This window comes from Temnothorax curvispinosus, unplaced genomic scaffold (genome assembly GCF_003070985.1).
Source record: "Temnothorax curvispinosus isolate PA1 unplaced genomic scaffold, ASM307098v1 QBEX01015150.1, whole genome shotgun sequence".
Classification (NCBI taxonomy): Eukaryota; Metazoa; Arthropoda; class Insecta; order Hymenoptera; family Formicidae; genus Temnothorax; species Temnothorax curvispinosus.
Genome location: NW_020224930.1, coordinates 111,715 through 134,059, shown reverse-complemented (window position 1 = coordinate 134,059; position 22,345 = coordinate 111,715). Strand labels below are relative to the sequence as shown.

General features: G+C 43.7%; 1 protein-coding gene across 1 annotated transcript in view; it reads left to right on the top strand.

The window, feature by feature from the left end:
- Positions 1 to 309: 309 nt before the first annotated feature.
- The window catches only part of LOC112465365 (very-long-chain enoyl-CoA reductase-like), a 71,574-nt gene continuing 49,538 nt past the window's right edge, over positions 310 to 22,345 (top strand). The window contains exon 1 of the mRNA XM_025032880.1: positions 310 to 568. Within this exon, the coding sequence (XP_024888648.1) occupies positions 316 to 568 (253 nt within the window). The 5' untranslated portion in view covers positions 310 to 315. The remainder of the gene's footprint in view (positions 569 to 22,345) is intronic.

Here is a 22,345-nt window from a genome sequence, read left to right as displayed (position 1 = left end):
GGCGGCCTCGTCATCTTTGCCATTTAGCACGAGGTACGACGGTGTCTCGGGTATAAAGAGAGTCCCCAAAAAGAGCATTGACGGCGCGACGGCCACTAGTAGCGCGCTTTGACGCCAATTCAGATACGTGCCGGCTATGTACGACAGCAAGACACCAACGTGGCCGAGCACCTTCAACATCGCCGACAAACACCCGCGGATGCCCGGGATCGAGATTTCCGATATGTACACCTGCCGAAAGAAATTTGCTCGTACGTCGACCGGAGTAGTTTAAAAATCAATTAAATCGAGTCTTTTTTTTTTACCTGCGCCACCATGGTGATGACCGAACAGCAAAGCCCGCCGATGAAACTTGTGACGTACACCAATTCCACGCACGGTGAGACGCACGTTAAGACCCAGGCTGCCGCCAGGGGCAAGGATGTCATGCGTAAAGCTAAACGACGACCTCTCCGCATTATCCAGTCGCCGATCATGGCACCGAACCAGGCGCCCAACATGGACAGCGACGCGACCCACGAGGCTTCCTGTTGCGTAACCGAAAAAGCCAACCTGCAACCGACAAACCGTAAGCGCGATTAAAATCGGCATATTGTCTGGACGCCGCGTCGGGTGTAATTCAGGCGCGTCCAGGAGACACTCGATATATTGCGTATTGTTCCCAAAGTATCCGGGCCGGACGTCAGGTGCAAACGTAATCGCTCTTGGCAGCCGCGTCTCGGCTGTCGAGTATTATTTGTGAACAGCTTCTCAGTAGAGTTCGCGTGTTGTCGTCGTGCAGTAGACGCATCCCGAAATTAGCAACCAGGAACGTAACGTTCGAATAAAGCCACAGCGTGGATATAATTGTCCACGTCTGTCGACGTTTCGAATTGAAATTCGATATTATTTAACGCGACAGATTTTCATCCGTACAACACATGAGAATGTTTTTCTTATCTTATATTTATACAATTTAGTTATCGAATGTAGCAGATCCTCCTTACCACGTGTCATTGTTGGGTGATTGATAAAGACGGGGCGGTTGATTATCCAATATAGAGTCCAACGCGGGCGAGGTGTAACCCTTGGCCAAACCGGAGGAAAGAGTTCCCATAGACAGCGCCAGGGTCGCCAGTACCTATCCAGATAAACAAGCTTTGATGAACTCACGCGTGAAAATGGTCTTTTTATGCTGACGCGAAAGAATTTATGCAGGAACGCGGTGTAACACACCGCCACCGGTGCGAACGTCAACTTCACTTATTTTACGACGAGTGACTGAAATTTACGCCCGTGTATTCATTTTACCGCGTTCTTTGTGGACGCATACCGCTCTGTAAAGATCATAGAGTCCGGTAGCGTCGAAAGGAGTCGTAACTCCCACGATGTGATCTACGTTCACCTCGTGGGATATTTCCGTTCGCATTGCGCGCACGTTTTCAATTTAAAAGGATTTATCTCGACTCGCTACATCCGCATTATCGAAAATCTATCGATATAGAAACACGAGTCGGCGTACTCTGTTTTTATTTTTTTTTTTTCGAGTTTTCATCTTATAACGTCTCGTCGAAAAGCATTCTGAATAGCGGTGAAACTGCAATGTAACGCTGGGTATAAATCCGTCCATCGCGTACCATGATGCACCAGTAATGCACACTATACATCTAGAGTGAATGCATCGCGAATTTGTGCTGCCACGGGGTGCAACCGACGAACAAATTGCTAGCCACAAATTGAAAGCTGGGCTTGGCTTCTCGCGAGGAATACTAAACATTTCGCGTGGCCCTACATTTATGTGCATGAATATGTATATACATCTGCAACATACACATATTCAATTTCAAAGTACCGCGACGCTATATACGCATCCTTCACGCGACGACCGGACGCATATAAGTTCCCTCTCGTGGATATTGTCTATATGCAACCGCGGGCGCGTATCGCTTTTCTAAACAATGTATAATTTTGTGAGGGATAATCTCGTGACGAAACTTTTGGAACGTGTGGAAGCACAAGATTAGTATTCTGTAGCGATTTTACAGCAGGAAGATATATATTTGTATAAATTCGCGACTCTTTTCACTAACTCATTGAACTTAAACGTCAAACTAATTCTTCTGGACGTCTTATCTTTGTCACCGCATGCACGCTCAGCATTCGCGAGCTTACGGTGAGAAATGAGTGACGTAAGAATATCTGCGCCAAGCCCTCTATCTATTTGTTTTTGCACAGTAGATATCTTTACACGGTACGCGTGTATTTATTATGGTGCATGCATAAATCTCCGAATCTAAGATAAATGTACCAATGCCTGGACACTTAAGACCTATGTCTGGGACACCTTTATCATTTTAGTTTCTAAATAAGTATATCGCGAATTAAAATCAAAGATAAAAATATAACACAAGAAAAAATATTTTTATCTTTAATTCTTTGATTTTAATTCGCGTTTTAACTTATTTAAGGACTAAAATGATAAAAATGTCCAGACATAGGTATGTGTCCAGGCATTGGTACATTTACCTTAAATGCGATAACTTATCTTATTGGTATCCCGATTCTCATTGTTTTTTCAGTTTTTTCAGTTTTATGAGATAAATAGACTAAAAGAAATGAGAAAACTACTACGAAACAATAGCAGTACTCAAATATAAAGCTAAAATAGTACGTAATTTACATTCCATTTATATTATGTGAATACATTACAGTAAATAAAAAAATTTCGTTTTTGTATTCTAGATCTCTTACTACAATACTAAAAAATTCTGCTTCGAAAACACTTCCATCGCGTTACGCAACTCTAGTTTCTTGATTCGCGTTATTATCCAGTCTATTCGTTTAGACAACTTATCATTTATCTTGTTCCACAAAACACAACGCGCTCGTGTTAATCCACAAAGCCACATTACTCACGATAATCGATTAAAAAAATTCGCTGATATTTTGTATTAAACTTCGACGTTTTCTCGACGTGGATATGTAATTTACAGCGTAATGCGAGCAACGAAAGTGCCAGTAGTTTGATTTTAATGCGCGATGACCCGTCGTAACTCATATTCGCGGCGAGCGGGACGACGAGCGCGTATTCGATAAGGAATTTCAAGCGGCGCCGCCGATCCCACATAAATTTGCATGCACTTTCAATTATCTCTCTCGCCATTAGGAGCAGCGAGCGTAAACGGTCGTATTATGCGATTGGACGTGTCGCCATGTGTAACCTTTCTATCGTCTCGCCAGAGAGGCGCACACGATACTGTCGTCTCCCCTGGACGATAATAAGGCGTGTATCGCCCCGAGCGCCGCTTTGCAATTAGACCTTCTTTTCTTTCCTTCGTCTATACGTCCGTTGACCGTGTGAAAATTATAATGTAATCTAAAACATAATTCTGCGCGCCTTACCGACTAATTGGTACACGGTGATAAAGTCTTGACTTCGAAGGGGAAGGACAAATTTACGACTATATTCCCGCTTTCCATTCGATGCTATCGAGATTTGTAATTACGATAGTACGTCGAGGTACAAGTTCAGCCGACATGTCGCGAGAATTCGTACTATGTGCCTTGCTGTTAAAAGCAAATTGCGCGTAGCTTTCGGATTTGTTAGCTATTATCAATCTGTTATTAATCTCCGTAATAATTTTTATCTTCAACTATACATCGCCGACTTTTTTTATGGCTTGAGCGGACCGCGGAGAAAACACGTCGGATATCGTCAATTTTAATTATTCGTTATAATATCGGTATGCGCGAGCAGCAACAGCGGTAATGGACATGAGTTTACGAGCGCGCTCGGCCTGAGTCGCTTTCTTCGACTAATTATCGGGGCCGCGCGATGAATAGCGCATTCAAGAAAATGTTAGGCACGGTAACGAGCGCCGATATGTTTCCCCGTTTCTTAGAGCGGTGATGGAGAATTTGGAATATTAATTACGGTTTACGAGATACACGTTAAGGGTATATATACGAGCCGTGTTTATCTGCGCGCGAGCCGCCGCGCGATATCGCCCCGCAATGCTGATACAGGCGAACGGTTTCTATTAACGACACACACGAGGGATTTTAACGAGCTAAAAAGAAACACGCATACTCTCTCGCGCGCTCACGTGACGAGAGCGTATTTCCCTTCCGAACGTAAGAAATTCGCGCCCCGAAACGCTTCGGGCGATATTATTTTTGGGCGTTCTTCCTCGCGTACCCTTCTTTTGCGCGCCTCTTTCTCTTTCTGCCTATCCTCTCTCACTCCCGGGCACGACGTTAAAAGCTCGTTTGCATCGAGCCGTGCGAAATACTCGGAGCAGTTCCGCAAGCGCGGGGGATGTGCGTCAGAGCGTCGGGTCGAAGTTAGCCGGGGGAGCCATTAGCTTAAAACTATTAGTCGACTGTGGGGTAAAGACGAGAGAGAAAGGGAGAGGAAAAACGAGCTTTAAAAGTCGACTCCCGCTTACACGATTATGAGGATGGTTGGTCTCGGTGATGCTGTGTTAAGTGTGCACCCAATGTATGTGGGTGTACGACGGCGGTCTTCTGCCCTACCCGAAAGGCCTTCGTGCGCGATATCCATTTTAAATACTCAATTACGCTCGGTGCTATCTTCGGTGTTTGCATATCAATATGGCTCCTCGCCAAGCAGAAATAAAAAAATTCGTCGCACTCCGTCCGTCCGATTATTTAAGAACCGCGTCCTGCGAACACCGATGCCGGAGGGGCACAAATTGCCAGCGTGCGCTGAGTAAAAATATCCATAATCGCGTTAGAAATTCGGTAGCTACAGAGCCACGAGAAGAATACATCAAAATCGCACCTTCGGTGGACTGTTCTTTTGTTGCCATTTTTATGCCTTTGACAAATCTCTGAGATACGTCCCATACAGCACAGATTGTTGCAGAAAGCTTCCAGAAAGGTTCCAAATTATTTGAAACCTTTTTGAAAGCTTTCTGCAACAATCTGTGCTGTATGGGATTGCATACGATAGTCATCTAAATTTCACACTTAATTGATATAAAGACGATCATTTATTATTAGCGTAAACTTAACGAATTAATAACTTTATTGATGATATATGATATACTTGTGACATGTGATGCGGCCTCGTCGCCGTCGACGTCATATGTACCACGGAAGCCCTGGGCATTTTGAAATTGTCCTCGCCCTCGTCCGGTATCGTTGTTACCTGCAACAAAATGCAAATGACGATCAATATCACCGATAACTAAACCAGCATCGAATTGGTTTTTCCTTTACTTTGTCGCGCGCGGTTATTTTCTTCGTTTCCGGTCGTACCAATTTTATACCCGTATACGTCTAGTTTTATTTTTAACTTCTTTTTGAAACCGTTAGAATCGAAAGATTCTTAAAGTAATTCTCCCTGTCTTCATTTTTAGGAAGTGTACGACTCTGATATTTTTATCACAAAACTTTCTTTCCGCTGATAGCACACTTTCCCGCCCTCTCTCTTCCAGTCTGCTGACCACAGAATCGTTAGCTGCCCTTTTGGGGACGAGAGTGGGCCGTCAATCATTTGTATTATCTTACCGACTCGAACGCAAGTCACCCAGGCAATAGCCGAACAGCTTAAGAGACGCTGCTACTGTGAGAGCTGTCATCTTGGTTATCGCGTCAAGCTCGTTGGACCGAATAACGAAAAGATGTTAGATTTATGGGTTAGAGCGCATTAAATACACGGAAGTGCGAGCGATGTTGGTTATACTGTCGCGACATTACGCGCGTTATATTTCATTCGCCGAAGTTATTACCTAGCATTTTACGCATTGATCGTTCGACGCGATGATGATCAACGCGTGACCCGCATATTGAGATATATCGATCAACTTGGTGAAAGAGACGTGGGAGTGAACGCGCGATAACCCGGGTTTACGCGTATCAGACGGCCGCTTTATTACGCTCGTTCCGATTTAACGATCGACGGCCGTTATTGTTCGAAGACCTTCGTCAATATGGACGTCGACCTTAATACCGGCGAATTTCCTTCAGAGAACTCCCGAAGCGCTCGTTTCTCCTGAAAAGCTCACCTTAAAATTGTCCCGTTTTTATTAAACCGCGGAGCTAGATGCTATATGCGTTAAGTTTTTCTTTTGCAGCTTTTACAAATTACGATGATTAATCACGCGTGAACGCTGATAAATTAAATCACTCGCTAAATTTAATTATAATTCCATAGTACAGTTCAATTATAGTCTGATTATAGGCTGCATATGAATATATTACACTTGTGGACGACGGCTGGGCTGCCGTAATACGCTTAAGTAACCTTGAAACGGAAAATATAGAGAGCCAGGCGTCAAGTAGTCGTTAGATCAGACCGCCGTAAAATGACTCTATCTAAATCATCGTCAAGCACTCTCTCCATTATGGATATTAAGATCGGATCTCTTAGCCCGCCGGCGTAGCCTTTTCGTTGTTTATTTATGCGCACCTGATGGTGACCGGGATCCAATTCCTCCGATAGTTTAGACTCGGAGGCTGTCATTGCGACTTGCGGCGCCGCGGCGTGTGTATTTAAGACGACATTAGATATCCAGCGACACTCGAGGACTTTCCGATATCGCGCAATCTCGTGAGTTATACCGAGGGTCGTTCCGTTCACGCCTTTCGTGAACGGATTTACGACGAACTGGTTCTGTCTGACAAAATTTTGCACGCCGATTCAGCGAACGCTCGCACGAAGCTGTTCCGTAAGAGCTAAGAAGACGTCTATGCATCTGTAAAAGAATCAACGCTCGCATGACGAAACGAAGAGAATATTCTAATGCGTGCTGATTGAGGCACTCAAGCTTTAAGTCTCAGATCTTTTAAGACTTTCCCTCAATTAAGAAAGAAAATGACACTTTATATAAATTAGGATTTTTCTCCGATACCGTTGATGTCTTTTCGTAGACTGTGAATATGTTTCAAATATCCTCTGACGAGCATATAATCGTCTTAGTTGGCATCAAGCGACGATGCGAGCTAATAACCGAGTACATCAGCGAAAATCAATAAGGAACCATAAGGCGATGGCGAACGACGCGAATGTTTCCCACTTAATGCGAGTCTCCTGGTTATTCATGCGATGTTACCGATCCCCCTGAGGTTCGCGGTTTTTTTTTACCCTCGCCGTCGAATCTCCGATTAGTCTATTTCACTTTGTCCTCTCTTTCTTTTCCGTCGCTTTTCTCCTCCCGCGCTATCTCCCTCCCGCTCAGGCTGGCATCGCCGGCGTGACGAATGAGTTAGCCGATTTTCAATAATCGACAAGATGGCAGATAAGTCTCATAGAATCTACCAAATGCGATTTCTCACGTTTCCTTCCTCTCCACCTAGATTCCATTCGCGGATTTATTTCCCCGAGTGTGCGGCGCTGTGGGCATCCCCGGCAAATCGTGTCGCAAAATCAATATCTCGAGATACGCTAGGGAATTCCATGAGGACGATCACGTCGGAATAGAGTTTGCAGATAGTTCGCGAACTGTGTGCAGTATGTAACACTAACCTCCGTCCCATTCGTATCGTCGTGAAAAACATATCACATCGAGGGAACGGAGGATAAGAATGGAAGAGAATGGGTGGGCTTTCTCTCGTATGGAAAATACGCTCGTGAAAAACGCGCAAAAATGATTATCGCGCGCAACGAAACGTGAAACGCGAGATTTCTTTATACGAATAATAATTTCACGTAACAATAACGACGAGTTGTATGGTTTATATCATATTTTCGTTGTTACGTTTCGAAATGGTAATACAATATTCCGTGGAATATCGGAATATCGATAAAAACGGGCGCGAGTCGCGAGCGTCGGCTCCGCAATTTATCTTTTCCAAAGCGGAGCGGCGTAAAAACGTCGTTAAAACGCTTCGTACTATAAATTTCGCTTTGACCGCTCTTTTTCTTTGTAAATGCAGAACCAAAGATAACGAGAGTAAAACGGGCCTTTTTGCACAGCCATCGGCTGCGCGGCTAATTGAACAGCGAGCGAGCGGGCGGGCGAGCGGGCGGGCGGTAAAAGCACGAAAACGCTCGACGTGTATACGCGTTTCTGAATTTATAATTCGACACCGGTCGCATTTACCTCGTCTCGGAAATTGTGTTTGTTATTGATTAATTGAAATCGCGTTTGTACGGCGCGGAGACGGAAATCGCGGGCGGGATAATCCGGAAATTAATAAATCCCGGCGCGTGAGAGTTTCGCGGTAAACGAATCGCGCGAGAAGCATACGTAGCGTATAGAACGTTTATAGTCGCGAGTAAATCTGTGCAACGTGCGCCTGGAAGGCGGTCGTACGCGGCGGATCCTATGGATAGTGCAAGACGCTTAATAATAATTTCGTGCCGAGATTTAATAAGAGATGCCCCGCTCTCGCCCTTAGTCACGAAGAACGGCCGCGCCGCGCCGCGCCGCGAGCTAAAAGGGGGTTGGCCGCTGCCGTTTCGAAATCGTTTCATCGCGCGTTCGTTCTTCGAGGGCACCGGGGGAAACGTAACTTAATTACTGATTTTTGCGATAAGGCGGGAAGCTCCGTGCTCTGGCCGACGAGAAATAAATGGGAGAAGCCGCGTGTGCGATCTCTACCAACGAGAGGAAATGCACACAGAATCGACCTACGTATATAACCGCGCTATTAGAATTTTATCACTGCACCGGGGGACGAGCGGCGGAATAATAACGCGATATATACCAGGCTCAAGTGTACACTGCGGTGTATAACGATATATCGTCGACCTAAGGAAGGGATCTTTTTAATCCCGCCCGTGATATTCTCTCCTTGCGCCAAAGCCGCTGTGGGTCTCCCCTATCAACTTGACGTAATTAATTTCCAACTTGGCAATTTAATAATTCTAGATTAAACTCTATGTATCGTGCCGATTTTCAACAAAAGATAAACCCAGCATCTCCGTGATTGTACACGCGGCGAATCAGAGGCGGTAGCGAGTGATTATCTCTTACGCGGCGTATCACTTCCAATGCAAACATCAAACAGAGACGTGATTAATCCGCGCGCGACGTTCATGAGAACGTATTACGTGTTGTACGTATCAGTGTGAGATAAAAGGCTTTGTACGCGCGCTTGTGTATAGTATTGATCCGCGTGTTCCGACATTTCTTACCAAGACATCCACGACGCTTAAGTCCGTGGTTGCGACGCTCGCAACTGCACTAATTCACGTGCGACAATTACGACAAATTATAATAGAATTTGTGCAACGCACGCTATGCTCCGCTGCGTCGGCATTTGTCGTTCCACTCACGTATATCTCTTTCGCGAAGAGAAAGAAAAAAAAAGAAATTGTAAATAAATTATTATTACCATCTTTTCTCGCGAAATTAATCCTTGCACCGTACATAGAATTCTTGATTTTTTTAAATGGAATAATTTTACTATAAAGAGATTCCCAGGTTAATAATTAAAGGAAAATGTTTCATTAGTCTTAATCAAAGCGGAAATATTTTAATGAATGCGTCCAGTGGCACGTCAAGATTCGAGAGGTAGCAACTTTTAATCTCAACGCTTTTTGCCGCGACGTTCTTTACTAGCCTTTACGAGGGGATCTTCCACGGACGGATTTCATTAACGTAAGCGTTTCTGCCTCGCACGAAAACACAAAGAGGCGAAATGAACACCGGAGATATCATTCGCCGGTGTGTTCATGTAAGACTCGTTGTGGCGCTCGCGCGAGGCGTGCGTCCGCTGAAACAAAATGCGCGTGATACACTTAATTGCTGGAATTTCGCTAAGCGAGAAACTCTTTCATTCGCCGCAGCTGGGTTGGCACGAAAGAAATCTTCAAAGAAGCAACACCTAACGTCCCGCATTCGACAGCAACCTCCTGGCGTCGTAAGAAATCTTGGAAAGCAATTTTATTCGCGGCTTTACGTTCGAATCGGAATTCGAAACTTCACTTTTGCAATTTGACGAAAACCCTGCAAATTCGGTCGGGATATGCCGTCGTTTTTTTTATTCAGGTGCGCTGTAGCGCTCGCATTCGCGTTGCTTAATCGCGCCAAGTTGTCTTTAAACTCGTAGCCATTAATTATACATGCATATACGCGCAACTGCGGCGCGTTACATTACTCAGCCAAGACTACGGTTCATTCATTAGAAAGTTTAATTTCAGCTCGCGAGCTCGGAGTTTCTCGCAACGTTATTCCACAGCGCTATTTCCGTAAAACCGTAATGTTTCTCTTTCTATCGTCTGTTCTCTCGGGACGAAATTTTAACGATTCAATATTTCCGTGGCGATCAATTTGACGACATTCGCACAATCGACGAGGTTAAAAGGTGTCAGCGAACTTTTTCCATTGTCCGTTTTTTAATATATTCTTTTAATACTTTAATAATACTCTTCGTCGAAATTAATTAACCTGCCGCATATTTTAGGATTATCTATGCAAATTTAAACGCAAAGTCGACATGCTCTCTCGAAGTTTGTTATTAAATTTATTGAAATGCCACATTTAAAATATTGGTCTTAATTCAAAAAATTCGTAGCGATAGCGCAGATTCGCAGACAATTAAAAGCGCTGAGAGCAGGCGTTCGGATCTCCTGGCCAGCTCTTTTATCGTCCCCTCGCCTTTATCTCTTTCATCACGCCAGCACGACGACGTGTCAGAGGGAATTTTTTTCGACGTATTCGCGTTCGCAGCTGAAAGCGATTCAGCTCGGTCGATTCGGCTCCGAAAAAGATAAGCGACGGTGTACAACACTCCTCGCCATTCCCGTCCGCGCGAGTCGTTGATCCGGACAGCGATACTCCTCGCAGGGTTGATTTTCGTTTTCGTCGCGCGCGGGCGGAGAAGCGCGGCAAGAGACACGCGGAAGGAAGCAGGAAGGCGGGACGATGAGGGAAGGGACAGCTGGCAGATGCGTTCCATTCGACTATCCGAGGTCGAGACGAGATGCACGGAAGGAGAGCCGTGAAATACGACTTACATCCCGTATTTTACGTTCTATTAGGCTACTCTTTGCGTCTCCAAGCTCGCCACCCCGCGCCTTTCGCGCGTGCATTCGGGTCAAGTGGCTATGAATACCGTATATCCAAGTGCGACCGTCTTCTAGAGCAACCGGCCAATTTGTCCGTCATATTTCATCGCCGTCCGCCCGCTCTCTTTCCTCTTTTTCCGAAACGGCCATTTATCGCGCGGGTGATAGCTAGTTCGCGCACGCGACATTACGGTCTCAAGGGGACCGCGCGAAAAGATGACTTAGACTGTAACTTATGCGCGTCCGCCCCTCTTTTGCAGCTTATACGAAGTGAGCTCGAGCGCGAACACTTGGTTCCAGCTGGCGTTTTAACGGCCGCTCCGATAAAACGCGTGTTACGCGCATCATTTGCGTTGTACGCCGCGAACCGTATACAGATTTTCTGTTTCTAAACAATCGCGTTTTATCCTGAACAGTCATTTATCGCGGAGGGTGGGCCGATTCAGATCCAACTACCGAAAATTAATTCTCTTGGTTCCGCATTAAATCGTTCGCTTAACATGATTATAATCGCTGCACGAGGAAGAAAAATTGCGCTGTAAAACTTCTCTAATGTGAACTGCTCGATTGTTAATCTTCATTTTCGTCGTAACCTGCACCAATTTATATCAATGGCGATTAGAATCGTTAAGACTTGGGCGAAGCATGAATCTTGTGAAAATAAACGTCGAGGCAATGAGACCAGAGAGAAAGACCAAAGTAAAGGAAAGAGAACGCGTCTCGTCTTCTTCGCTTCGGTAATAAATTCTCGTGAAATTATGAATCGACGCGAAGGCGGATTCGAACGCTTAAGGCATATTTACCCCGTAATCCCCGGGATGCACGATGCATTTGGGCTTGAACTTCGCGGGTAATGACCAGAACTCGATGTAAGTCACGATCTCCAGCATTACGGGGTGAACTCGCCTCATTCTTCTCTTCCACGTTCCCAGCACGTAGTCTCCTCTCTCTTCCCTTCTATTTCTCCTCGTCATTCAGTTATAAGGATTATTAAGGGGTCGAGGTTGACACGACACGAACGTTATTCCGAGACAGTTTCAAGATGCTGCTATCAAAACAATAAACCCCTTCCTAATTTAGACGACACTGGAATAATACATAATTCCATACGGAATTAGATGAAAGAATATTACAGAATTTAGAATCACAGAAATGTATTATAAATTATAACTATTTGAAAACGATAATAAAAATATTATTAAAATAATTATATTAAGAATTTAACATAGCAATAACTTTTTAACCAATTAAATATATTTTTTCTCTCATTCTCTAAGTATCTTCTCTAAGTATTTTCTCGATAAGTAGCCTAGAAACAATCGTCTGTATTTTCTTCTTCGGAGAGGAATCTCAGGTGGCACGTTTGGAGCTTGTGCTAAGAATAAATCTACGATGCCACGTGCCACGCGTGTATCTAATACTCGCTTCTAGACAGCTCGCGATCCATTGATGCGCACAATTGAACCTTCTCTCTCGAGAGATACGTCCTCGCATCTCGCTCACGGCGGGCGGCGCGTTCGCTCGTCGGCAATATTTTATCTCAACCCCGCGTTGCATGTTGGCCTGCTTGCGCGACTGGTTTCACGGCGAAAGAAAGCACGTGGAAGAACCGACGCCGCGCCGCGAGTCAGTCGAGAAAAGGAGGTGGACACCAGACACGCGAGAGAGAGAATTATCCGTCCATGTGGCGCGTGGTGATCCATGAATAAATCCGGCTTGATCCGGCTCTCTCGTGCGCCTACGGTGGCCGCCGCTGATAACTAATCACGCGTTTGGAGACTTATACGCGCCAGACGTAACGGTGCGAACGCTATTTCATTGGTGCGCGACGGAATCGACGTGTATCGGACGGATATCGGAGTCGAGTCGGTGCGAAGGATGCACGGACCGTATTTCATCGGGGGTCCCTGTTCCGATTTTGCGCGATAGCGCGCTTGCGAAAGGTCGCTCCGCGTCGCGACACTTCCTCATCGACTTTTCTACGCAGCGATATTGGATTTTAGAATTCGATGTCTGCATTCGATGTCTTTTTTTGTTTCTTGTTGATCTGCAATATCTACATTGATCATAAGTACGAATTTCCATTGCAATGTACATACATACAATATCGCAATAATATGTAAAATGTGTCTCTAGAATTACCCCAATTATATTGCGTTTAGTGGTCTTTTACGTTCGTATCGCGTCCTGTTGGCACGATACTTTGAAGTATCGCTTACCGTGCACGTGATACGATGTAACGCGATGTAATTTCTCTGTGGGGCGACACATCTCCTTCCTTTCGCTGCATTTCTACGGTAACCGCCCTACGACCCGCATACGTGCAGAGGGGAGCGTTTCTGACCTGTCGACCCCCTGTCTCTCAGTTCGGTGTCCTATTTCGACATCTCGCGACTTTACATGTTGAAACGGACGGACGATATTCGGAATTGAGCTGTTCGAGTTCCAATTACATTGTTGTTCCCACGTGAAACAGAATCGTTCTCAAACTGAATCAAATATACTCAGTACACGCGAAAGTAGATATCAAAATGTTTTTTCTCATCATTTTGATTTTAAATAACACATTACTTTTACATACTTTAAAACGTTGTGATGTTTATGCCCGATTTTACCAACGTCGTTTAACTTGAACCTTAGTTCAATTCACTCTTTCTCTCTTTCTAAGTCTCTCTTAGAAACAGACAAAGAGTAAATTGAACTAAGGTTCAAATTAAACGACGTTGGTGAAATCGAGCATTAGAGTTTCAAATGACGCAATCTGAAATATTTATCGATTCACGGAGGATATTGTGTTCCAATCTAAGGTAATCGCGATAGCGAAGCGTCGATTTAAGCATAGAGAGCGGACTGCGATAGAAGCGAGTGACTTGGAATTTCAACGATGTCCGAAGCTTCCAGTTTGGTCGTGACGTCTGCGAGTTAAGCGTTTAAAAATAAATTTAGGCTTCACGCTGACTAACCGTGGATACGAAACAACTGCTCAGTATTGAATCGAGTTATCAAGAAGCGTCTTGAGTGCCTTGACGTTAATTTGAAACTAGTCCCGGGCTAGAAAAGAGGACGTCTATTTGCGTTGGCTACTAGAGACCTGTTTCGAGAAAACGCCTTCTCGCATGTCCGATAAAATAACACGTGAATGTAATTAAATATAAATATTGACGAAAATAACTAAATATTTAAGAATATTACGGTGCTGTGAAAGAGAAATGCGATATAGTATCACAAAAAGATTGATAACGATATTAACGATAGCACGGTATATCTATAGTATAACTGGGACACACGGGAGTTGTGTAAATGACGTTCGTGCTGTTTTCAGTGATACAATATTAACAGACAGAGGCAACGTGGAACCCAACGCAATTAGTTTAATCTCATCGTCCATTATTTCCCTGCAAAAACGCATATTTTGGCCTTTGCACACAAAACGCGCTTGCGTCCTATTTATTTGTTATCTATAATTTTATTTACGGATACAACGAAATAATTCTAGAGAGAATTCTCTCAGCAATAAAATATGCAAAAGCGTTCTAAAAAGACGAAAAATAATCGATGGACAAGCAATCCGATATCCGGCAACGTGTCTTACATTTATTGGGAAATGTGCTGAGCATTGCGTTACCATGTGGATATTCACCCTTTTTCTCTTGTCGAGCAAATATTTGCAGGTCACACCTACTTACTTCTCTCTTGTAACCGCTTCTTCAGGCCAGATTTATTGAAGTACGGAAATCTTATACGTAAACAGTGCCTTTTCTTGAGACACGACTTTTACGATTCCCAGAAATGTCATGGATAGTTTTTGTACAGCTTCGATCAACAATTCATCCCGCTTCTAAATTTAAATATCAATCTCTTTTCATATATATTACATATGTGAAAAATGTTTAAAAATATTGTAATCGTTAGAAATTAAGGTGTTATAATTTTAATAGCACTAACGAGCTTCGAATTTATGATGCACCGGTCTTTTTTCGTTCGGATTATCTTTTTTGTCTTTGAAAGCTTGGCGAGACCAATTCTTTTAACATTTTTTTTCGCGTTGAAAGCAAGTCATTCGTTTTATACGTTTGATTCGCGGCATCAAGCCGGAGATAAAGTGAAATGTGCTCCCGTAACGCGACATTCACGCAGCAACGGAAGTCATTCACTAACTCCGTAGACGGGATATTCTAAATGTGGAACGTAGAATACGCGACGACGTGAATAAATAATATGTCTCGTATATATACGACAAAACACCATCTGTGCCACCGCACGACATCTAACAAAATGTTTAATAAACGCACGAGACAGACGTAATATGTACATTGTCATAAAGATACCTTTCTCTTGACACGTATATTTTCGGAAAAACAACTTTCTCATATATTTCTATCGTCATCAACATTTATAATATTTATGAAAGAAATACAAAGTATTAGAAATTTACTGTTTATCGCGTTATTATCGCGACATCTAACGTCGAGAGGGTAAGAAGTTTCTCTTTCAAGATATAACCCGGTCAGGAACGATTTAACTAGGCCTGGCGCTCGTTCCAGTATGCGCGAATGCATCTTCGACCTACAACGTAGCGGCGACAATGAGTAATAACGACAGTGAGAGATAACTGTCGCGGGAAAGGTTCTCGGTTCTCGGTCCTCGCTCTTCAATGGTAATCGCACTTTTAGTTTCTTCTATTCGGCATTGTACGACTATCGCGCATGCATTCGTATGTATACCGTATGTACAATCGGGACTTGCAAATGTGCAGTGGCACTTCTGCACCGTAGGACACCCCGGGACACCCCAGTCACCATTGTTCTACGAGCATTTTAAAGAATACATTCGAACTCTGACATTGGCCTCGGCGCGCTTCGGAGGGTGTTATAATAGACGTGCCGCGTGCGCCCGTCCAGGACTGGCAGTGCTCATTCGACATTGATATGCATTACGTGGCCCTGATACGCTGTCCGCGATCAGCAGCCTTGAATATTTCTTATTGCAAAACAGGAACCACGGACCTGTATGCGTCGCCGGGGTAATCAACGTTTATATGCATAGTAAAGATAATCCTTCATGCATCGCTACGCTTTGCATACGTCAGGGCTGATATGCATAATAGAGCTGATTTTTTTTATGCATCAAATCACCTTATGAGACAATAATAAAAAAAAAATTGGGAGCGGCCTAAGTGCGTACGGGAAATTTAAAACTTTTCACGCGACGCGAACGTTCGTCGTTAATGCGCGCGTGTTGTTGTTAATACTACTATTATGCGGTGAAATAAAAACCGAGCGTGTGATTAAAATAAAATCGTCCAAAGCTTGAGAAGGACGGAAAAAAATGTCGCCCAGACGTCGAACGGATATCGATCGTGGACCTTCGTCCCAGGTCCATCCTTTCATGCTTTGAGATACGCGATCTGAGCACCGCTGAGCCCTAGATACGACGGTATATATGCATTCGATGTATTCAAAGGTGCAACCCTTTCATTAGCGTGTAGGCCACGCGCTCTATTATCCCCAACAAAACATTCGATTCCATTGTCACGCCGCGAACAATGCCGCGCCGCGGTCACGTGTTCTACTTTCGATCATTATTCGCGAAGTGTGCATAAAATTGGCAAATTGCGCCGCAATCGCGCAACGGGATGCGCAAAGTTTTTCCCTCTCACATTACGCACGGTCTATCGCGACGCGTTGTTCACAGCTGACGTCTTCGTGGTGGTCGCGCCTCGGAGACAAAGATCGTATCAATTAATAAAAGCGCTCTTTCGACTCTCGTTCCCCTCTCGTTCTTCTTTCACACGATGGCACTCGCAAACACTTGCGACCATTGACACATTAGTAATACCAAGTGACTTTTCTCTCGCCTGTCGCATTTTTAACGAATTGAAAAATTTCTGTAAATTTGAAAAAAATTAAATGACGAATTATTGATGGTATAGCTGAAAAAAGGAGACGACTTGACTGAACTATTTGAATGAATGTATAGAAATTTTGTTGCATTGTTCAACTCTCAAAATATGCACGAAGGCACGTGCTCCACTTTTCACGGGAGGGGACGAATTATGCTGAACAGTATCCTATTCTTCCAACAACCAGTTTGCAAACATCACTCTGTTATTAGGTCCTAAGCGGAGACTTCGGGGGGGAGCCCATTTTAGAATATTAAGCGAGAATGCCGTGTGTGTTTTCGTTAAAATCACTCATTTTACGTAACACGAAAATTTAGCCGAAAAAAATTACTATTTGTAGCAAAAACATAAAATTGTATAATATTATCAAAATATATTTAGATATAATTAAAATGTATTTATGAGAAACAATAGATATACAGTAAACTCTCGCTAATCCGACACTATTAACCAGGTAGGGCCTGGATTAATGGATTTGCTGGATTATTGGAATATACGAAATACATATAGGAGATAAATTAAATAATATGTGAAATTGTCATAGTATATAATTGAACTTATTACATATATTAAATTTAAAAAATATACATATAGTTATGTATTACACACTACTATCTGGTGTTTGGTATAAAACAATTTATGCCCGTTTTTACCAACGTCGTTTAACTTTAACCTTAGTTTAACTCACTCTTTGTCTCTTTCTAAGGAGGGCTGTTAGAAAGAGACAAAGAATTAATTAAACTAGGTTAAAGTTAAACGACGTTGGTGAAAATGGGCATTATGTTTAGAAAAATAATAGTCTTTAATACATGTTTGCCTTTTTGCAACTACATGTACAGGGCAGTTTCCATTTTTAGACATTCACCAACTTTTAATGTTTTTGGTTTTTCATTTTTCGTCTAGAGCGGAAGCCCGCGACAGTGTCGGGACGAGCCATATTATTAAAAGGTTGAATTAGCCAAAGTTTACTGTATTCTCGCTTAAATTGATATGAAGAGGTATCTGAGAAATATTATTAAATTGTGATAACGCAAATTATATCCACGCGATGGTGATGCATTTCTAACTGTAGCCTAAGGCATTAATAATAGCGCGATATTGGATCTATTACATCGGTCGGATTTCCGCTTATCAACGAGTAGTAGTAGTAAATATTAGTTTGCTCTAAATATCCGGGTCCTGCACGGATTAAAAGCAACGGATAAGAAGTTGTAAATCTACGTACTCGGTCCGACGTACATATCTTTTATCATAATAGGAAGTACTCGTCGAGTGATATTTCCGACAAGGCAACCCACTGAAATGGATAAAGATCCTTCAGGGTGACTCGGCGCACGTCAACTCTGCGGATTACACGACAAGAACGTCACGTACATATGCAGCGCATGCATACATACACATAAAATACGTACACGACACGCACACAACATTCTCGACCTGCGTACATGCTCCAGACGAGAGCGTGTCTTATCGCGCGTAATTTCTCATCGCGAATCGATCTGTGCTTAAGTCAGCGATAAAGCAAGAAGATTCGAGACCCTCCGACATCCATCGCCGCGGGAAGCAGCTTCCGGAGATGAAACGAGCGAGGCGGATGTAGCGCAGGCCGTATTAATTACATGACGTAATTGACCGAGGCAATATGTTTCGCTTGTAAAAGTAACGTTCCTGATTTGCTGTGTAAAATTCAACATATTTGTTCTGACACCATGTACTTTTTTCAAGTTGAAAGCCGCATCTTTCTATTTCAAGATACGTTATTTTTAGTAAATGTACGTTTCTGTTCGACTTCTGTTCTCGTAATGAATGCGTTGCATAATTACTTTTCGAGGCTCTTTCGGTTTGAAACTTGTATATCTGCGCGTGAGCTCTAGCACGAATGGCGTGTATCGTGAAAGGCATACGTCTGCCTTCGAATGAAATCGATCAGTGTTGACGCAAGTGGCCGGAAGATTCGGCCGGTTGATAACCTCTCCACTTGAACATCAATAATGTCTATAAAAATATGATAAAAGTCGCGATATAATCGAAAAATAGAATTTCAACTTTAATGAACTCTGGCTACTTTCACTCTGGCATTACTTTTTCTGACAGATAACTAAACTCTCGGGACATTATCACCGGTTTAGCCTGAACAGCTGACAGAATATCGCTCGTATATATTCTTATCTCGTGATTTTCGATCGTGGTTTAAGTTTTTATCAGCCGTTTAACGAAATCACAGTCGAGCCAAATATTTAAAACGAAAAATCCCATAATCCGGGAATCATCATCTGTTTATATATTATAAAATATCCAAAATAACGAGTCGTTTAATAAAAAACGTAGCACACTTTTGGGTTTCATAATTCCAAAGCGGGAAGCGGAACGCGAATTATGATCGTCTCCCTTTAATGGAACAGACAATCGAAATAAACAGCGGAGCGCGGATATTCGCGGAAATCATGTAATCACGTGACGTAAGTGCAACTGCGTTAAATTACGTACGGCCCAGAAATTACACGGCTGACCTAGCAGCTAACCAAGGCAGTCTGGTGAGGCCATTCACATTGCTGCCTTACACAGATGTCAGAAAAATTTTAAAAGAATCTTCTAATACTTTCTTTCACATTACTATATATTTTATTTCGAGATCTAGTATTGATTCCAGAAAAGTATGTCATTAATCTTGATGTAAACAAAAAATGAAATTTTTGATCGCAATTACCTGGAGAATCTTATCTTTCGTTAATGCCGTCTTTGCATCCATGTCTTCAATGAACGCGCGGATAACAGCGCAAACCGCAACTACAATCTCGCGTCTTTGATCTTACGTCGTGTGGAAAGAAGTCTCCTGGCGGCGACCACGTGCTTCGCACGGAGAGGTGGGAGGCTGCGGCAGAAGCACGTGCGAACTTTCCTCGCCGGCGTCCACGAAGAGGTGTACTGCACGCGCTCCGATCTCTTCACAGCGGTTCGCGGGTATCATCGGGAATAATCACGCGTCTCTTCCGTCGGCATGCGCGCGCTATTCATTCTCATTCATCCGCTTCCAGCTTCGCTTATCGGTCCTTTGATCTCATCGGAGCGCACTCACTGATGGGCTCTTAGGGTCGCCTCGATAAAGCGCTCTATCTCGAGAGCTTTCGTCCCGACCGCTTTCACGCGCGTCAGGCCTGCGAATAGCCGATAATCGTATCGCCACGATATGGATAGGAGAATCGACGAAGCGATGACGACGATTCTGACGGTGACTTCTGCGAGTCATCGACGACGACGATGAAAACGGCGAGTCTCTACCGCGCACGAAAATAAATCCGTACATCAACCGTGACACAATTACCCGACAGTCTTTCTCTCTCTCTCTATCTTCGCCGCGGGTAAGAGCCCCGATGATTTACGGCGAGCGCACGGGCCGCAGACGGTCAATGACAGTGCGTCGCGCGCAGTGCACTCGCGAAGCTCCGGATAGACGCGGGCTCGTCTTAATTAGGCGCGATTAAGCGAGACGCGAGCGCTCGCTTGACAATCGGACGAACGGCCGGATAGACGAGAGAGGCGAACGGACGAGGACCGGCGGCGTATGGACCGTAGTGGAGAAGGCTGAGAGAGGCTGCGACCTGTCCGCTTGGTGACCATCGTAGCACTGAGCACCGAGCTCTCTTTCGACCGACGGGTATAGGGCTTCGGAGCAGCACGCGCTCTCTCGCTCTCTTCGTCGAACCTGTCTCGGTCTCTCCGACTCCCGCGCGCCCGCCCGTCGTCGCTCTTCCTTCCTCCCTCGTGTTCCCCGAATCTCTCTTTTTTTTCCCTCTTGTGTGTAGAAGGGGAAAAAGGGACTGCTGTACTGTCCCTGTGAATGTCCACGCGTGTAATGCACGCGTGGCGATACGCATAGCATACATGTCCTTTTCTTCCGTCGTCGACGAAAAGTTGAAAAAAAAAAGAACCGGTGTATTTTGCGATACGAAACTAGCGGCTTTCGGGCGAATTTATTCCGCGCTTTTTTTGGCCGAGGATTTGTCGTGCGGAATGTGGATTTATTGCGAAACGTCGCGATGCGATGCATTAAGAATCTTAAAAAATCGAAAAGCGGCACAAAAGGATTAGCGCATTAAACTCGAATTTTTATATCAAATAAAAAACCTTTATCCTTAGACGTTCTAGGGTCATATTTTTAATATAGGATGAAAGGATGACAAAATATTACGGAGGGAGAAACCCTCATATTTAAGATGAAATAAATTCGAATTTTTAATATTCTTGAAATCGGAATATTGTTATGTGGTTGCGCATTTTTACACAGAATTGCCCGACGTTGAATTTCATACAACTGCCTACTTTGAAATAAAGTAAATAAACGTAGCGAGTTCAGTGAACGCGGAACATTGCATTTGCCGCTTTCTCATCGGAAAGACAAAGCGAATAAATGATAAAAGAATTTATATTTAGATCGCGAATAAATCTACGCGCGAATGCTTTAACGCAGAAAAATTATAATTTGTGTAAATGGACAACGCTTTATCGTCGCTGACGCCAATACTCGACTAGCGACTTTCGTTAAAAAACAAACAGCTTCGTGTAATAATCTGTTCGCGAATCAATTGTACAATTACCGAACTAAATACACATGTCGTTTATTGTCGGCGCTACGTATAATCTACGCGTGTGTTCCAGCAGTTATAAACTCGCGCCTTGATTCTTTTATTCGTTTCAATAAAGCATTTGCCGATTGTGAGCACGGCGTAAAGCGCACCGGAATATAAATCGACTGATTATTACACGGATCGATTAAAGTCCAGAAATACACGCGACGATTTATGGGTATCGTCTCCGCAGTGAATCGCCCGTGAAAATATGTGTACTGCCAGGCGGAATGATCAGGAAGCGGATGTTGAGAACAGGGATCGGAATATATATATAGGAAGTAAAGAAATCTATCTATAAGAAAGATATCTTTATAGAGAGAATATATGTATTTTCCAGACAATATTTATAAACCTTATTTAGCAATCTATAGGATAAAAAATAATAACTACTCTTATAATTATTTGCTAAAAATTTCTGACAATTAAAACCCCTTGTGAAGCTCAATCTTTTCTTTAATCTGTGATTAATTCACGGTTGATAAAAATTATAGATTGATAATTATAGTTGTAGATTGTCCGAAGATATTAAATTGAATTTGCGAGCAAGCGCGACGGAAGAGGTTTCTGCACTCGTGAACGATTCCATTCCATTCCGATTCGCTTCGCCATTGAGATTTTTTTAGACGAACTTTGATTTCGCCGCCCTCGTCGGCTTGATTTTATTTTCGGCGAGCCTCCAGCCGTCCGTAAAACTCCGGTTCGGGTGATATTAAGGCCGTACGGCGACGGTCGGAAAAATGCGCGCGGCCATTTATACGGCGCGCGTCGCGGCGCCTTTCGTACCTAGTAGCGTCCGCCGTCCGCGTCGCTGCGTCGGTCAAATATAAATGCAAATCGGCAAATACTCGCATACCC